This window comes from Hemicordylus capensis, chromosome 2 (genome assembly GCF_027244095.1).
Source record: "Hemicordylus capensis ecotype Gifberg chromosome 2, rHemCap1.1.pri, whole genome shotgun sequence".
Taxonomy (NCBI): domain Eukaryota; kingdom Metazoa; phylum Chordata; class Lepidosauria; order Squamata; family Cordylidae; genus Hemicordylus; species Hemicordylus capensis.
This window is the reverse complement of record NC_069658.1, coordinates 231,385,766-231,402,910: the sequence shown is the minus strand read 5'-3', so window position 1 is coordinate 231,402,910 and position 17,145 is coordinate 231,385,766. Positions and strand designations below refer to the sequence as shown.

The 17,145-nt window shown below is 47.7% G+C and overlaps 2 protein-coding genes across 2 annotated transcripts in view; one reads left to right on the top strand and one right to left on the bottom strand.

Moving 5' to 3' along the window:
• LOC128342322 (major histocompatibility complex class I-related gene protein-like) overlaps positions 1-5,726 on the bottom strand; it is a 25,600-nt gene extending 19,874 nt beyond the window's left edge. The window contains exon 1 of the mRNA XM_053289530.1: positions 5,632-5,726. The gene's annotated coding sequence lies outside the window, so the exon portion shown is untranslated. The remainder of the gene's footprint in view (positions 1-5,631) is intronic.
• LOC128343831 (H-2 class I histocompatibility antigen, Q9 alpha chain-like) lies at positions 4,954-17,145 on the top strand. The gene is made up of 4 exons (XM_053293268.1): positions 4,954-4,991; positions 5,946-5,968; positions 16,182-16,451; positions 16,867-17,145. The coding sequence occupies exons 1-4, from the start codon at positions 4,954-4,956 to the stop codon at positions 16,881-16,883; spliced, it is 348 nt and encodes a 115-aa protein (XP_053149243.1). The 3' UTR covers positions 16,884-17,145.

Below are 17,145 nucleotides of genomic sequence, written 5' to 3'. Positions count from 1 at the left end.
GGGGGGGCGGTGGGGGTGGCTGGTTTCCAGTGCCCCCGTTACTCTGTTAAATACGGCCTCTGGCGGGGGCAAAGAGGCGGGAGGGGTAAGCAAGCCCTCCTGCCCTTAAAGAAATACCCCCCACCCGTACCCGAACCAGCCCGGGCCCGAACCGGTCCCGCAGTTCGGCCATTCTTTAGAATGGCCTCCGGACCAGTTCGGACACACCCCTAATGTGCACAGCGTTGCAGCCTTGCAGCCGTGCAGCCCCTGCCAAATGCTTGTTTACTCAGAAGAAGTCCCTCTGGATTGAGTGCTTGCTCCCAAGTAAGTGTGTTCAGGCTTTCAGCGTGAGGCACACATCAAAGTTTTACTGCTGCCTTCCAAAAGTGTCCCTCTTCCGACTGAGTGAGCAAGCGACAAGCAGCACATTTCAGTTTTTACCCCGTTCCCTGGGGAGCTTTTAAATTCGAAAACCAAAGTGGGTGGGTGGCTGCAGAGAGATAATTTTCTCTTTCTCCTTTTGCTAAATGACTTCAATTAACAACGTAGCCGGCTGCTCTGAAACGGGAGACTTGCCGTTTCCAGAGAAGCCTGGCAGGCTTTTCCATTTTTAAATGTAAAAAAAAAAAAATCTCATTCACTGTGAATTCACTTGGCAGGCTGATTTGGTGAATGAAAAGTGGAACTTTTTTGTTAATTAATGGACCACTTTAGACCATCCAAGGTTCGTAGATATTGATAATTGAAAGGTTTTATTCTTTAACGTGCATTTTCTCTTTTAGTAAACTTTATATTTGGGACAACAATCCATTAACAATCCTCTCTTGTTTCTCATATAATTTCCTTGTTGCTTTTTCAAAAGTTCCTAGCATTGCTAAACTTGCTTCTTTGCTTGAGGTGGGCAGAAATGCAAATTTCTTATGCAGATTCTGCAGGTAGAGTCTGAAAGGGCTTAGAGCAGGAAGAGTATCAAAACACAAGAGTGGCTTTTACATATATATAGCTCCCCTTCCCCCCTGCATCTCTGCTAGTACCCGAATGACTAAACTTGCACTGAAGTCTTTGCTCTCCGCTTAGGTATGTTTGTCAGGCACAAGTAAGGAGCATATTTCTAGATAACTCTGCAATTTGGTCGTGTGGAAGGTTTCATTTGTCAAGTGCACAATACACAGTTCTTCTAGGCTCTCTCTCGTGCGTGCTCTCTCTCTCTGAGATGTGCTTGAAGCACATATGTATAGCTATAAATTATATACAGTAATTGCATTAAAAAACAACAAAAATTCCAAGGTCTCCCCCATCCTCCCTAAAAACAAACAAACCATTACCTTGTGTGTTTTCTTTTTACATCTTTATATTCTTGGAAATTCAGTTGTTTAAATATTGGCTGCTTTAAAGATAGAGAGGGGAGTGGATAAAGAATTATGCAGGATGTGGGAATATGTTAAGTTGTGTGTTGAAATATTTCTGCTAATCCATATTTGCATGAATATGCTTGTTTTATGTTATTACATTACTGTGAGTTCAGTTGCTGTTTGTGCCCTCAGGAACCCAGAGTGCCATGTTGTGTATGTATACAGGGGGGAAAGATGCTTGACTTCCCAGTCAGTGTACACAGGATTGCAGTTTTATTATAAAAGGTCTGTCTTGCTCAGTGTTGTCTACACTGACTGGCTGCAGATTTCCCAAGGTTTCAAGCAGGAGCCTTTTCCCCTCCTACCTGGAGATGCCAGGGACTGAACCTGGGACATTCTCCATGCAAAACAGCTGCTCTCCCCAGAGTGGCCCCATCCCCTAAGGGAATATCTTACTGTACTCATATGTATGTATTTGATTTCTATACCACCACCCTTCCAAAAATGGCTCAGGGCAGTTTACATTAGGGAGAGAGGCTACATTACATGTAGCCTCCTATTTAAATGCAAACCAGGGCGGACCCTGCTTAGCAAAGCGAACAATTCATGCTGGCTACCACAAGACTAGCTTTCCTCCTCCAGACCAGCTCTCCTCCTACTTGAAAAGGGGCTTGGACAAATTCATGGAGGAAAGGTCTATCAATGGCTACTAGTCAGGTGGCGATAGGGCACCTCCAGCCTAAGAGGTAAGATGCCTCTAAATACCAGTTGCAGGGGAGGAAAGCAGGAGAGAGGGCATGCCCTCACCTATTGCCCATGGGCTTCTCAAGGGCATCTGGTGGGCCACTGTGTGAAGCAGGATGCTGGACTAAATAGGCCTTGGGCCTGATCCAGCAGGGCTGTTCTTATGTTCTTATATTCTTAACTTGTACAAGCTGGTCAGCATCTGAGAGAGTGTTTGTTTCTGCCCTCTCCACAAGTATATTTGCCTTGGGTCTTGCCAGAGGTTTGAGCTTTTGGTGCAAGACAAAGGACTGTCAGTTTTTGGCTCTTGCCTGTGGTGTGAAGTCTGTGAGCAGTGGCAGTAAGATATCTTCAGAGTCCATCAGTAATTTTGAATTTTAGAAGTAGAAAACGTGGCTTTAAAAAATAATCATAATGGCGGCCGCCACCAGAGTGGCCCAGTGTCGCTAACCAACTGAGATGGGGCAGGAGTGGGGGTGAGCAAGCGGCAAGCAAGGTCCTTGACTTGCTACACCGCGGCGGCGGCCGGAGCCGCGGCGGATGTAACACAGAGTGCGACACCGAGGCCTGCCATTTGGCCCGGCGTCGCTTCTGAACTGCAAGGTGCGCCTGCGCGCCAAAGCTTGAAACTGTGAAGGCGCGCCTTGCAGTTCAGAAGTGACACCGGGCCGAACGGCAGGCCTTGGCGTTGCGCTCTGTGTTACATCGGCCGCGGCACTGGCCGCCGCCGCAGTGTAGCAAGTCAAGGACCTTGCTTGCCGCTTGCTCACCCTCGCTCCTGCCCCATCTCAGTTGTTTAGTGATGCCGGGCCACACGGCAGGCCTCGGCGTTGCTCTGGTGGCCGTCGCCACTATGGGGACGAGTCCAGACTCCGCTTGCTCCCCCGCCGCCCACATCCATCCCCTCGCCTCCGAGGACACACGGCAGCAGGCGGCTGCCTCCTGCAGGGCCAGGCTCTCTCTTGCTAGGAGAGAGACAAAAAAAAAAGCACACCAATGGTATTTATTATTATTTTTATTACATTTCTATACTACCGCCCTATCCATCCAAAGGCTCTGGGCGCTGGGGGGGGGGGGCGGAGGGGGGGCACAATTTCAGTGTTTGCCCTGGGCGCCGTTTTCCCTAGTTACGCCTCTGGAAAAGCACCATCTCATACTGCATGGGAGGAGACAATGGTAACCCCCTCCTGTATTCTACCAAAGAAAACCACAGGACTCTGTGGGCACCAGGAGTTGACACTGACTTGACAGCACACCTTTACCTTTTAAAGCCTGCTGCTGTCTGAGAAAGCTCTTTGTGTGCTGGGCTGGTGCTCAGGAGCTGCTAGAACACAGGAAGCCTGTCTCCTTCCATGATCAAGCCTTCTCTCCTGGCTTCTCCTCCCCCTTTCTCAGCATAGCCTGACTGGCTGACCAGCACAACCTGAAAGATCCCATGTTAGCTGAGGGAACTCTGCCCTAGTGCTTTCTACAGAGCCAGCTTCTCTGACCCAATGGAATGCTGTGGGGGAAGATGGAGGAGATATCGGTCAGTGCTGCTGTCCCCCCCAAAGGAAAAGCCATGTGGTAGGACTTGGGCCCAAAAGCCACTCTTAATGGTGTCACTGTGTTTGGGACTAATCTGATGCTTGGATGCTCAGCAAGGAGTGCATCTCCACACATTCCTTGCAAAGCTGACAAGAAGCACAAGAGGAGGAGGAAGGTTGATGGCTACCTTCCCTCCTCCCTGCCCTCTGTGCCACTTTCAAAGCCTGCAAAGGTCCATTTTGAAAGGAGGCTGGGCCCCACCAAGCCATGGACAAGGCAGCATCTGGCGACTCAGCTCAGGCATCACTATACCTTGGGTCACCCCTGCATTTAATATCAGAGCACATATGCTGCACAAAGACCTCATGAAGTGTCAGCAGCTGCAGTTACAGGAGCTCCCGTGCTGTGGAGGATTGAAAAACCTCATGCAGAATCCTTGAAGAATGGCTCAGTTTGAAACCTCTGACTAACTGGATTGGGCAGGACTTTGTTCAAGTCAGGGCTTTGTCCTGAGGCATAGACAGCTCCAACAGAGGAGAGAGCGTTAAACACCTGCAGTGGGTTTTCCTGAACAGCTGCAGAATGCCTTCCCTCCTAACCGCCACAAAGTCTTTATAGCTCTTATAGTGTGGAAGTTAAGATGGGCATGTGTGGGATAAAACTGAAAGCATTTTTGCTCTCATTTTCAACCCAAGATTTTTGGATGGCTGAATTTGCAGACTGTTTGAAAATGAAAATCTGGTTGGGCAGGACTTGCCATTTCCAACTCTGGCTTCAGAACGCTCAGTGGGCAGAACTGATGCCCTTAGTTGATTTTATCCTTCTTATGGGAATTCAGAAACTCTTTTTCAAAACACAGAACCAGCACTTATCTGATTTTTTGTTTAAAAGAAAAAAAAATCAAAAAGGAGCCAACACACAGAGTCCCTCTTTTTAGGCACTGATATTTAAATTGCTGTATCTCAGCCACTTCTCAACAGATTTGGAGAGGTTGTGCCTCTTGCCACCTAGCTGATGCCTGATGCCTGCAAATTGGTCAGACAGATCTGAGAAACAGCTTTGATTCTATGACCACTATAAAGTTTGGAGCTTTTAATTGTAGAATGTTGAAGCCACTCCTCTTAACTATACTGCCAGTAGAATAAAGTTGTAACATAGAATGCCCCTGAGCATGAGCAGAATGCCTCCAGTTCATCACTGACTATTTGCCATCACTGGAGCTATCCACACACATCTGATGTGAGAGAGCCCCAAAGGCTTCTGAGTCCATGAATTAAGGACAGGCCTGATGCCAGCACCCCTCAGCTCTTAGCTATTGCTTGCCTTTGACCTGACTGCCATAATAATAATGGTCCCCTCCACGGAGCAGCTGAGACACAGTGCTAGGTAAGACCTTTCCTGATGATTGGTGGAGAAGATTCTTTCTCTCATGAGAGAGGAGGCTACTCCAACAGAAGCTTTCCTTAACCCAGTACCAATAAATCAGACTGGATTGAAGGGTTCTTTCCCACTATTTCCTCCTGTAACTCACCCAGGGTTACCCACAGTCCCTTATTAGCAGGGACGTCCCTTATTTCAGTCCAAGATTGTCTGTCCCTTATGGGATGCCACTTGTCCCTTATTTTCAGCAAATGGGAAGAAACTATGGCTCAGATCAAATCAGTGATTTCCACTAACAACCAAATAATTCATGAGCTCTAATGCTTTCCCTTTCCCCCGCTTGCCAGATAACTATGCGGTTCTGGGGGGGCTGCAGGCGTAGCGTTGCTTATGTGCGAAACCTATTCTTACTGGCTAACAATGCTTCTCTTTTTAGAAAACAAAACTACATCACACCCTTTTGGCTGACCATGATTATAGCAAAAAGCAGAGAAGCAAGAAACAATTTAAGTTGTAACTTATACCATATTTTAAGATAAAAGTGATAAAAACAGACACAGCACACAGGCTCCCAATTACTCCCACATACTCCCTCTGTCTCCCATCCCTTATTCGGGCAGTGGGATCCTGGCAACGCTAAACTCACCTCAGGTATCTGTCACCTCCTTCAATTTCCCTCCCTGTGTCACTGTCTAGATTCGAAACTGCTCAGAGCAAGGAGGATCTATCCTCTCATTCTTTGTGCATGGATGGTTCAAGGAAGAAGGAAGTACAAGGGAAGGGAAGCTCAGCAGCTGAACCAGGGATGGGCATGCTTATCTCCTAGAAGGCAGCAGCAGAAGCAGGTCTGTGTCTGTTCCCCAACTCAGAATAAACAACTGCAGCAAAGAACACACAGCTGGTAAGCTCCAATTTCCTCTCCTCAGGGCTGTGCACTGCTGGACTTTGAACCTGGGGAAGTGAGAGGAGGAGGTCTCTCTCTGGTACGTAAAATACCCTAGGATAAAAGGCAGCTGCAGATTCTATGGGGGCTCTCCATAACCCCCTTAGTGATTAATGTTGTGTGGCTGAAAGCCTGCCTTTTACTGGCTCTCCGGAAATTGAAGTCCCCTTTACCTGTTTGAATTTTCTTGACCTACATTCTTCACTTTAGAAATGGAAATGCAACCCTCCCAGTCCCAGCAAGCTTTTCTTAAATCCCACCAGAGGAAAGAAGAATGCTTTCCTTCCAGCCCCACTGCTCCTGGGGGTATGTGGGCTGCCAAGCTGCCCTTCCCTTTGCATTCCTACCATACAAGGGCACCACATGCATTAGCCCTGGTGTGAGTCCCCTGCCCTGCCCATCCAATTTTTGAGTTTGGATGTCCTCTCTCGTCCTGAGGTACTCACCACACCAGATCAGTTTTCTTCACTAGTGGGGGGCAGGGGCAAAAGAAGCCAACAGACTCATGTGCCACTGTCTGAAATCAGACTTGTCTTCAGCTTCAGAATAAAGAAAGGGCAGGAAGCTCAAAGAAGAAAGTCTCCCCTGGGCTGGGCGTGGCCTTGACCAATATTTGACCAATAGGAAAGCTGGGAGAGCTGAGTCTACCTTGCTTGCCTCTGCTCCGCCCTTCCCATATTTTTTCCAGCAGAGCCACTGCAAATAATCACTGCAGTGATTATCACCATCAAAATAAAGAAGATTAAAGGCATAATATGTAGCAAAGTACATTTGATAAGGGCACAACTTAGGAGCCCAGGTAAGACATTAATAGAATTAGCTTGGAATGGCAAATTCCAAGACACAGGGGCATAGCCACCACCTTGCGGCCCCAACACACCCCCTGCATCTGATGTCAGACGTGAGGATGGTAGTTTAGCTCCGGAATGGGGCTGCACGGGCCCCATTCAGGAGTTAAATGGCCAGCGATGCGTTCGCCTTAAAGGCAGGGAGAGCCGCTCCTGGCCGCACGGTGAACACAGCACTGGCCTCCATCTAACTCATTTGTGTGAATGACTGTGACTGTAGCCATTTTAAAGGTGAACCTGAGTACAGGGCCCTCCAATGCATGGTACAGCAAGATAGGAAATGTACTACTGCACCTGTGCTCAACATAACGTGAATAACTGTACCTGTTTGCAGATCTGTACCTATGTGCACTGCACACTCATTGTACAAGAGCTGAACATGTGTGGATAGTGCTAAAGGCAAACAAATGCCCTAGGGGTGGTATGTCATGGGTGACAATCTGCTGCTCTTCTTTCTTAGCACCAGTACCACGTAGCTGGGAAGGAGGGTCCCCAGCAGAGGAGCACCTATGTAATTTTGGAGCCTGGACCTAAAGGCCTTTGGAGCTCCCCCTCCCCACAAATTAAGCATCATCCCGCTATACACACACACCGTGACACACACAGTATTTTTAACCCGCTGGTTCTGGAGGGCACAAACAGCAACTGAACTCACAAGAATGTAAGAATATAAAACAGGTATATTTATGCAAATATGCATTCGCAGAAACATTTCAACACACAACTTAACATATCTCTAAAGCACCTGGCACAGGTCACAATCGCACTTGGCCACCCAGCACAGTGCAGGGCCGCAGCATGGCAACCACACTACCCAGGACAGACTAAAGAGTATTTAGGGGGCCCCAGAGACCTTTGGCCCCGAAGTCCAGGGATAAGAGAACCTCTGGTCCCCAGCCAGGGGAATGGTTGCTTTTGGGTTCAGCTGTGGGGGAGGAGGCACCTGAGCACCCACCCACCCAGTGTGGTAGGTTAGTGGAAGAAGAGAGGAAGGATTGGGTGTGGGAACACACCTTGAAGCTGTGCTTGGGTTCCGGGGAGCGAAACAATTCTCTTTTCACAGTTGTCACTGGGATTTGCATTGAACAGCACTTGTTCTTTCTCTGTAGTGTGCTGAGAAACATTAACAAACTCCTCTCTCAGCTGTCCCAACATTAAATTTTGCTCCCCTCACTCCCGCCCCCCCCCAATCCCAGCCAGGGTAGGAAGGTGGGCTGGGAGGGGTCTCGTGGCGGAGGAAAAGTCCCCTTCCCTTTCCACAGAATCAAAACCTGCTCGAAGAGATCCTCCTCCCAGCCAGAGGTGCACAAACTCCCAGACCTTGGGGACCCAATCCCCTTGGGGACCCAACTTCTTACCGCTGCCGAGGGGTGGCTGCGAGGGAGGGGGAGCGGAGCATTCCTTCTCTCTTCTCTCCCACCCCCCGCACGGCTGAGAGAATGGAGGGACGCTGGCCGCGTCTGTTTGGGCCAGCGTCTTTTAGTGCAAGGCATGCCTGCAGCGGTTAGACATCGTTGCAAGCCGCTGGGGGAGGGGGAAAAGAAGGAACGGTGCTCTCCCCCCACCAACAGCCACCCATTGGCCACAGTAAAAAGTTTTTTTTTAACTTCGGCCTTGCGCGGGAGGGCACTCGAGCATGGGTAGGGGGCCTTGTGGGTGGGAGGTTCGGGCAGTGCGAGCTTCCAAATTATCTTGGTGCGCCCCTGCTCACAGCAACCAACAAGAGTTTTTTTTCTTTTGGGATGATTATTCCCTTCTCAGCCAAAATCCCGAGACCCGAGGCAGGGGCATAACTATAATAGGGCAAAGGGAGACAGTTGTCTGGGGGCCCACTGCATTGGGCCCCCCCAGAGGCAAGTCACATGACTGACTCCTCCAGCTGCGCACCCGCCCAGGCTTCCTTCAGTTGTATTCGTCCTCCAAAACTGATGTGAGTGTGAAGACCTGGAGCTACCAGAACTGCATATCTTTCTCTAGTACCATTAAATGACTTGCATCGGCCACAATTTACAAAACCTTTTAAGAAATAATTTAGGATGATGTTCTATTGTGGCACATAGGGGTGTGTGTGTGTGTGTGTGTGTGTGTGTGTGTGTGTGTAAATTTCACTCTGCTTTTTGTTACTACTCTTCAGCCTCATTTAAGAATACTTTACTTCATGAGCTGAGCTTCAGTGAGGGGGGTGCATTTTAAAATTTTGTCACTGGGCCCACTCCAACCTTGCTACGCCCCTGACCCAAGGTGATCACCACTTCAGCAAGATATGCTGCAATGGCGAAATGCTCAAAGCACTGCAGAAATCCTTCCCTAGCCTGGGCCAGAATTGGCTGAGAAGGAAATATTTCAACCAATAGCAAAAATTGCCCTCAGTGGTTGCTGGGCAGATTTCTCTCTGCAAAAATGAAAAGAGAAAGCGAAGGTTTGTTCTCACAGTCCCTTCCCGGAATGGGTGGTAATTTCCCAATTGCGCAACCTCCCTAGGCAAGTTCCGCCTAGCAACCACATTTGCAACCCGGTATCCGCCTTCTTCTTCTTCTTCTTCTTCTTCTTCTTCTTCTTCTTCTTCTTCTTCTTCATTATTATCATTATTATCATTATCATTATCATTATCATCATTTATTATTATTTATTATTTATTATTATTATCAATTTAACATATTTTTATACCGCCCAAAACTTATGTCTCTGGGCGGTTTACAACAAGATTAAAAGTAAAACATTAATTAAAAACAAACAAACAAAAATTTAAACGCAAGAAATTCAAAATACAATTTAAAATTTTTAGAACAATATTCTAAAAACAACATTAAAACAATCAAAACAATATCAGTTAAAAGCCTGGGTGAACAGATGCATATTTAAAGACTTTTTTAAAGTTGTCAGAGACAACTTCTCCTATTCTATCCTATTTTCTTCTCCTATTGGCCATACTTCCCTTCAGCCTCAGTCACTCCGGAGGCTCCGTCCTGCTCCGAGCGCCTCGGAGAATATTTCACTCAGGCAAAAGCCGCTCCATTCTATGCTTTCTTTCCGACCTGTGGTGTGTTTGCCTGTAGTGTGGTTGCGTTCGTTGAGTCCCAGGGTGAGTAGCGGTCTGCGACCAAAGTCGAGGAGGAAGAAGTCAGAAATTGCACCTGAGCCTAGTGGGTTGTGCAAATGTGTGTACTTGGCATGCAGAAGAGAGGTGGGGGGTTCCCCTCTTTCACCCAGAGCAGAGCTGGCAGCACCCCTTGGCAACAACAGGGGGCAGTAGCCATGCCTGGAATGTAGGGTAGGGAACATCTAGCGGCTTGCCTGAAGAAAAGGGTAGGATGTATGCTGGGCAACCCTTTTTTCTCCCCTGTTGGGTGTTGGGGTGGGGGGAGACGTCCTGGATTATTCTGGAATGGATCCTATGGGGCTGCCTGGTGTAGCAAGACTGGAATGTGCCCAGGGGCAAGATTTGAAAATGCCCCCCCATGTCTTTGGAGATGCCGGAAGGGGAGAGCAAGATTTTGTCCCGCCGGAGGTACCCTACCACCTGCAGGGGCCCAGGGAGCTTTGTCTCTCTTCTCTGTTAAAGAGCCAGCATGGCATAGTGGTTAGAGTGCTAGACTAGGACTGGGAAGACCTGAGTTCAAATCCCCATTCAGCCATGGAGCTCACTGGGTGACTCTGGGTCAGACACTTATCCCTCAGCCTAATCTACCTCATAGGGTTGTTGTAAGGACAAACATAACCACATACACTGCTATGGGCTCCTTGGAAGAAGAGTGGGATATAAATATAAATAAATAAATTATAGATATGCCCCTGCGGGGGCATAGCTTCTCATCCCTAAACAATCTCTGTCTTCTAGACCGAATACACACCACACCACCACAACCAAACAACAAAAATAATCTCTCTGGCATAGTTGATTCCTCCATTTGTTATGCCAGAGAGGTCATTTCTTGGCTTGTTTGGGTGTAGGTGGGGTGTATTCAATCTAGTTAGAAATTAGGGGATGGAGCTGCTCTGGGAAGAGCAGAAGGTTCCAAGTTCCCTCCCTGTCTTCTCCAAGATAGGGCTGAGAGAGACTCCTGCCTGCAACCTTGGAGAAGCCGCTGCCAGTCTGTGAAGACAATACTGAGCTAGATGAACCATTGGTCTGACTCAGTATATGGCAGCTTTCTGTGTTCCTATTGTTAGGGAGGAGAGCTGAATCCATTACAGGGCATAGGAGAAAGGAAGGGGAGGGAAGTATCTGGGTGTCTGTTTCTGGAGGAGGGCACCCTGCTACAGGGAGGAGAAGGGCTAAGGAGGGGGGCACAGAGAATTGGATGGAAGAGCATCAGATCTTGTGCCCTCATGCTGTGAACAAACATCATGGGCCATTGCATTTATTCGCTTCTTGGAGCTCAGTTGGAGCTGTCACACCCAGAACTATGCTGTAAATCAGAAAGTTTCTCCCCACCCGCCTTTAGTTGAATACGGGTGGGATACTGCCTCAAACTGAGCCCAAAGCAATGGAAAGGGGCAGTCACAGAATGAAACAGCCAATGAGGAAGGGAAAGGGGAAATCCCACCGTGACTACAAAACAAAAAATACAAATTGTAATAACCAACTGTTTCCAGGCAGATGCAGCCTTCTCTTTGGCTTTCCTCATCTAGGATTCTAGGAAAGAGCAACATTGGTCCATGTTAAGACAGCAGGGGTGTAGGAAGACCCATGTGGGCCAGGGGACAAAACCTTGGGCGGGGGCCCTATCGCATGAGCAAAGCACGTGTGCCCCCACATCCCAAGCCATGCCCCCTGCGTCTGATGTCAGAAGCAAGGGGCGGGACAACAAGCATCTCGCCATCACCCCGCCTGCCACCACTCCCCCTGCCCCACCGCTGCTACCTAGCTTGACCTCTAGGGGGTATGGGGTGATCAGAGCGGGGTAGGCCACCCACCCATGGCAGGGGCAGGCACAGTGGCGACAGTGGGCCTCTTTCCTCTGGCCGAACTGAGCACCTGCGCAATTTGACTATGGTGGATGTCACGTGTACCATAGTCATGGTGGCCTACCCTGCAATGATCACCCCCAGAGGCCAAGCTAAGAAGTGATCACCGGGGCAGCAGCAGGGGCGGCTGCGGCAGGGCAGGGGCGGCGGCGGCTATGGGGTGGTCTCTTTGGGGACCCTTGGGAGCCATGAGGCCTAGGGACATTCGTCCCTGCTTGTCCAAGGGCCGCTACGCCCATATAAGACAACATCCTTTTTGTATGGCAAGATGTATACTAACTGCACTTTTAATAGCAGGAAGGCACCACCTGTCCTGAAACTAGATATCCATCCAACAGCCACAGCATCCCTAGAAGACAAACACATCTAAAGGAGGATGGATTCCCTGGCATCTCCATACACTGAAAATGCTCAAAGCTGTACATGTGCCCAATGCACTTTTTCAGAGCTTCTGGGCAAATATCAGGCCTCCTGCTGCAGAGCATAGTTCAGAGCACTGTAAACTGAAGGTCAGAAATGGAATATATATATATATATATATATATATATATATATATATATATATATATATATATATAAATGGCCACCACACATGCTCAAATGGTCCCTGCAAAGCCCTAGAGGCCAGCGAGGGGAGGGGGAACCTTTGCAGACCCACCCCACAGCCTTTAGGAAGCCCCCCAAAGGGACTACAGGTATTTTTTAAAATTTAATATAATATAAGTCACTGTACACATATTCAGTTTGGCACTATGTACAGAGAAGCAAGCCGACCTAGAAGAGGAACATGGAGACCCTAAATGCATACAATCAGAGCCTGTGTCACATGGCCTGCAGGGTGAGAGCCCTGATGATGAAGTTGTTTATGCCACTTGCCCATAAAAGCACACCCAGAACAATGGACTATGAACCAAACCATAAAAACATGGAATGGCCTAAGTGAAATAGGACCATAAAACAATAAAAAAGCAACAGGGTACAAAGTGCTTTTATGTGCAAGTGGCATAAACAACTTCATCATCAGGGCTCTCACCCTGCAAACCATATGATACAGGCTCTGATTGTATGCATTTAGGGTCTCCATGTTCAGAGGGAAAATAGAAAAATCCCTAGAAAAATCTAGGGAAAATAGCACCTAGGGCAAGCACTGAAATTGCGCCCCCTGTCCAAACATCTGGCACCAGTCTTTCAGATAACTTTACCTTAATGTCAGCTGAAAAATACAAGTCAAGCTTGTTAATCTTTTAATATTTCAATGGATGTAGCCAGACCAAGAAAATGCTGGAATACTACACATTTTCAGTATGCTGGGGCTCATGAAATACCCAAATATTATGTGGAGGTGTACTTGGAAAAACTAAACAGAAGTGCCTGTCTAATTCTCTGCTATGCATTGTAGCATCACGATTACATACGTTTTAAAAATAAATGGAGAATTTGACTTTTCCCAGATACACTGAAAATAATTAAAGGATATGCCGAGTAAACTGTGTCACTGCTTGGAATATATTCTAGTATTTCAGAAAGACAGTTAAAATGAGAGAAAGAGCAAGAAACTCCCAGTGGGCCTTAATACTAAGGATTTCACATTGATTCAAAGACAAACTCACCATTAATAGCCATGTTATTAAGACATCACATTTAACTCACTTATCACAAGAAGCAAAGTAAGAGCAAATGAATACAATCCTAGCTCATAAGCTGATTAGGATGAGTCCAAGTTCCTGATTATATTATGTATATATTATTACTATATCATGTGTGTTATTATGTATGTTTTGTTCTGTATGTTCAGTTCTGTATGGAGGAGTGGGCAAATATTGCTCCGTCTAGATGTGCAAGGTTGATAGAGAAGTATCCCAACAGACTCAAGGCTGTTATTAAAGTAAAAGGTGGCTCAACAAAATATTGACATTGGGGGGGTGATCCTTTTTCAATCTCAGTAATTCTTGTTTTTTATTTTCTGACACTTTTTCTGGACTGTAATTGTGATGTTTTTCAGTTGGATATTATAGGTTGTATTGGATAAGTACAGCTGGTGAAGGGAATTTTCTTTGTGTTTTCATTTCAGGATGTAAGGGAACCAGAATTTAAGGTCTATCAAAGGGGGTGATTCTTTCCTATACCCACTGTACATAGTGCCAAACTGAATATGTGTACAATGACATATTATAATTTTAAAAATACCTGTAGTCCCTTTGGGGGGCTTCCTAAAGGCTGTGGGGTGGGTCTGCAAAGGTTCCCCCTCCCCCCACTGGCCTCTAGGGCTTTGCAGGGACCATTTGAGCATGTGTGGTGGCCATTTATAGATAGATAGATAGATAGATAGATAGCCACTGAAAACAAAATGGCTGTCATGCATGCTCAAATGGCCTCTGCGAGGCCTGGCATGGCCTAGGGCCTCACAGAGGCCATTTGAGCATGCATGACAGCCATTTTGTTTTCGGTGGCCATTTTTAAAAAACAAAATATTTTTTAAAAATAGTGCCCCCCTTCAAGTGGCGCCCGGGGCACGTGCCCTGCCCGCGCTACCCTAGATACGCCCCTGGGCGGGAGAGGTAACCGCTGGCCCCGAAGAGCACACAGATGGTCTGTGCGGGGTCGGCTAGTAAACTTTAATACTGCTACATATTTGCCTGCAAACCAGGGTGCTTAGCAAAGGGGGAAATTTATGCTCACTACCACAAGACCAGCTCTCCAGCCCTAATTTTCTTACGTGGCACCCTACCATATGCATAATTTGTCTCCTTCCACATTTGACTTGATTTTTTTTTCTATTTTAGGAAAGTCTTGCTATTTGAACAATCATGTTGTATTGCTCTTGTGGACTACCCTATTTCCTTCAGTTGCTCACCTGCAAGGAAGTGCTGGGCTCTGTATGAACGCCTGCCCCCAGGGAAAACATGGGTGGTAGCAGTGGCTGCCCATTCTTCTGCCTGCTCACCATCTCCCTCTGAGTAGCATAGAGAACTAGAACCGGAGAGGCTTCCCAGAGTAAATGTTGGTTCACTCTCTCTGGGTTGCATGGGGCTCTTACCTTGCTGCCAAGAGAGGGAGAGAGAATCCACCCTACATAACTCTGGTGGGGATGGGATCGCTTCAGATGGTAGGTTGGTGACAGGCGTATGTTTATGTGTCTCCTACATCATAAACAGCAACAACACCCATCAGCATTTGCAGCCTCCACAGCAATTGAAGCATATTCCCTGCTGGGCTGCATCTACCCAAAGGAAGTGTACTGTGCTGGACCCAATCCCCTCCACTATGGTGACCAGAAGGAGAACACAGAGAAGGGCATGGATGGAAGCAGTTGCTGAAGTGAGAAGCAGCTGCCTGGCCCTGTTGCTGCTTGTTCTTCTCCTCCTCTCACCCTCTGGAAACCACAGTGGTAGGGACTGGATCCAGGCAGCCCAGCAGTCTTCTATCCTGTACTGCTCAGAGGAAGATGGCAAACACGTAGGAAGAAATAGTGAGGTCCTTTTACATGTTTGCAGATAAAATTAATAGAATGCATTCAGATCTCAGTAAAGTATATCTGCAATCTGAATGACTGGTATTCCTTCAGTGCCGACACATTATGAGCCAGTACATTTTCTTTGTGAAATGAAGGAGGACAGCTAGTCTTAACATAAGAGCAGCCCTGCTGGCTCAGGCCCAAGAAGGCCCATCTAGTCCAGCATCCTGTTTCACACAGTGGCCCACCAGATGCTGCTGGAAGCCCACAGGCACCAGTTGAGGGCCTGGCCTCTCTCCTGCTGTTACTCCCTGCAACTGGCACTCAGAGGCATCCTTCCTTTGTGGTTGCAAGCAGGAATTGCCCCCTTTGCTAAGCAGGGTTTGCCCTGGTTTGCATTGGAAAAGGAGACTACATGTGAGCACTGTAAGATATTCCCCTCAGGGAATGGGGCCATAGCTCAGTAAAAGAGCACTTGTATGTAGATGGTCCCAAGTTCCCTCCCTGGCATCTCCCAGATAGGGCTGAGAGAGATTCCTGCCTGCAACCTTGGAGAAGCTGCTGCCAGTCTGTGAAGACAATACTAAGCTAGATGGACCAATGGTCTGACTTGGTATAAAGCAGCTCCCTATGATCCTATGTTTTAGCTAATATGTTTTGGAGAGATGGTAGCCATTTTTGACAACCCACATGAACAGAGTAAAGGCAGTTCTTACACAATGGAAGACTGTGCATGTTCTGTTGTTGCCAATGGTGATCTTTTTGTTGTTGTAATTTTATCAAAATAAACAATATTCTCCCTCCACTAATCCTATTTAGGTATAAAATGATATGCTGCCCAGTTTTTTATTGCCCCTTGCCTCCACCCCCCCAATATTATGTAGGATTATGAAATCTGATTCCCTCTGTGGGCAAGAGGACTCTGGTGTGGGATTCCCTAGGCTGCAGACCCCTTAACTCTGCCCTTCTCTCTTCTTTTCCAGGTTCCCTATCGCATTCCCTGCACCATTTCTACCTGGGGGTGATAGAGTCCATCCAGAGACTCCCCTGGTTCACTCAGGTGGGGTATGTGGATGACCAACTCTTCACTCGCTATGACAGCAACTTGAGGAGGGACCAGCCTCAAGTCTCCTGGATGGAGAATGCGGAGAATGCCTGGTTCTGGGAGTGGGAGACCCATTATGCTCAGAGGGCTGAGCGGTTTTTCAGGCAGGCCCTCATGACCCTGCAGAGTCATTACAACCAGAATGAAGGTGAGTTAAGGAGAGGGCAGCATGGGCTTGCACCTCCATATTTCTCCCTCCAGGGACAGGAAATGAAATTTGGAAACAGTTGACAGGGAGGGAAAGGGGCACCTGCAGGAAAGAGGTCTTTCCCATGAATTTGACCAGAACTTAAGGCAGACGAGTGAAGAGGAGTAGAGGAACATCAAGAGGAGAGTCCTGATGAACTCAGATTTGTGAGGAGCATGAACAGCAGTTGCCCCTGCAAGCACAGATCTCCCCCCATTACGTTTGTTACTCTAGTGGTTGGGAGGGGGAATCATCCCCTGTGGAGATGCAGAAATAGAGCATTACAAAATCAGTATTTGGACAGGGACATATCTGAGATGCTTTAGCTCTGATGATCCTGCACTGTGTTTCTTTTATACGGCTTCATTCCTGGCAGTACCTGGTTGGCTGTGAGCTGAATAAAGACAGGAAGTGGAAAAGAAGGTACCCACAGTGTGGCTACAATGGGAGGGACTTCACCAACCTGGACAAGGAGCCCTTCTCCTGGACAGCCTCCAATACCCAGGCACAAGTGACCAAGAGGAAGTGGGAGGATGACCCTAGCTTTGCCCAGCATTGGAAGCCCTACCTGGAGAAGGAATGTATTGAGAGACTACAAAAATACATGGACTTTGGGAAGGAGACTCTGCTGAATCTACAATTTAGAGACGCAAGT

What these genes read in the sequence shown, in the direction of transcription:
- LOC128343831 (XM_053293268.1), top strand. Translation starts at nt 4,954, where the DNA reads ATGGTCCCCTCCACGGAGCAGCTGAGACACAGTGCTAG. An exon ending in CAGCTGAGACACAGTGCTAG is followed by an intron (nt 4,992 to 5,945) that starts GTAAGACCTTTC and finishes AACCTGGGGAAG; the next exon opens with TGAGAGGAGGAGGTCTCTCT. An exon ending in GAGGAGGAGGTCTCTCTCTG is followed by an intron (nt 5,969 to 16,181) that starts GTACGTAAAATA and finishes CTTCTTTTCCAG; the next exon opens with GTTCCCTATCGCATTCCCTG.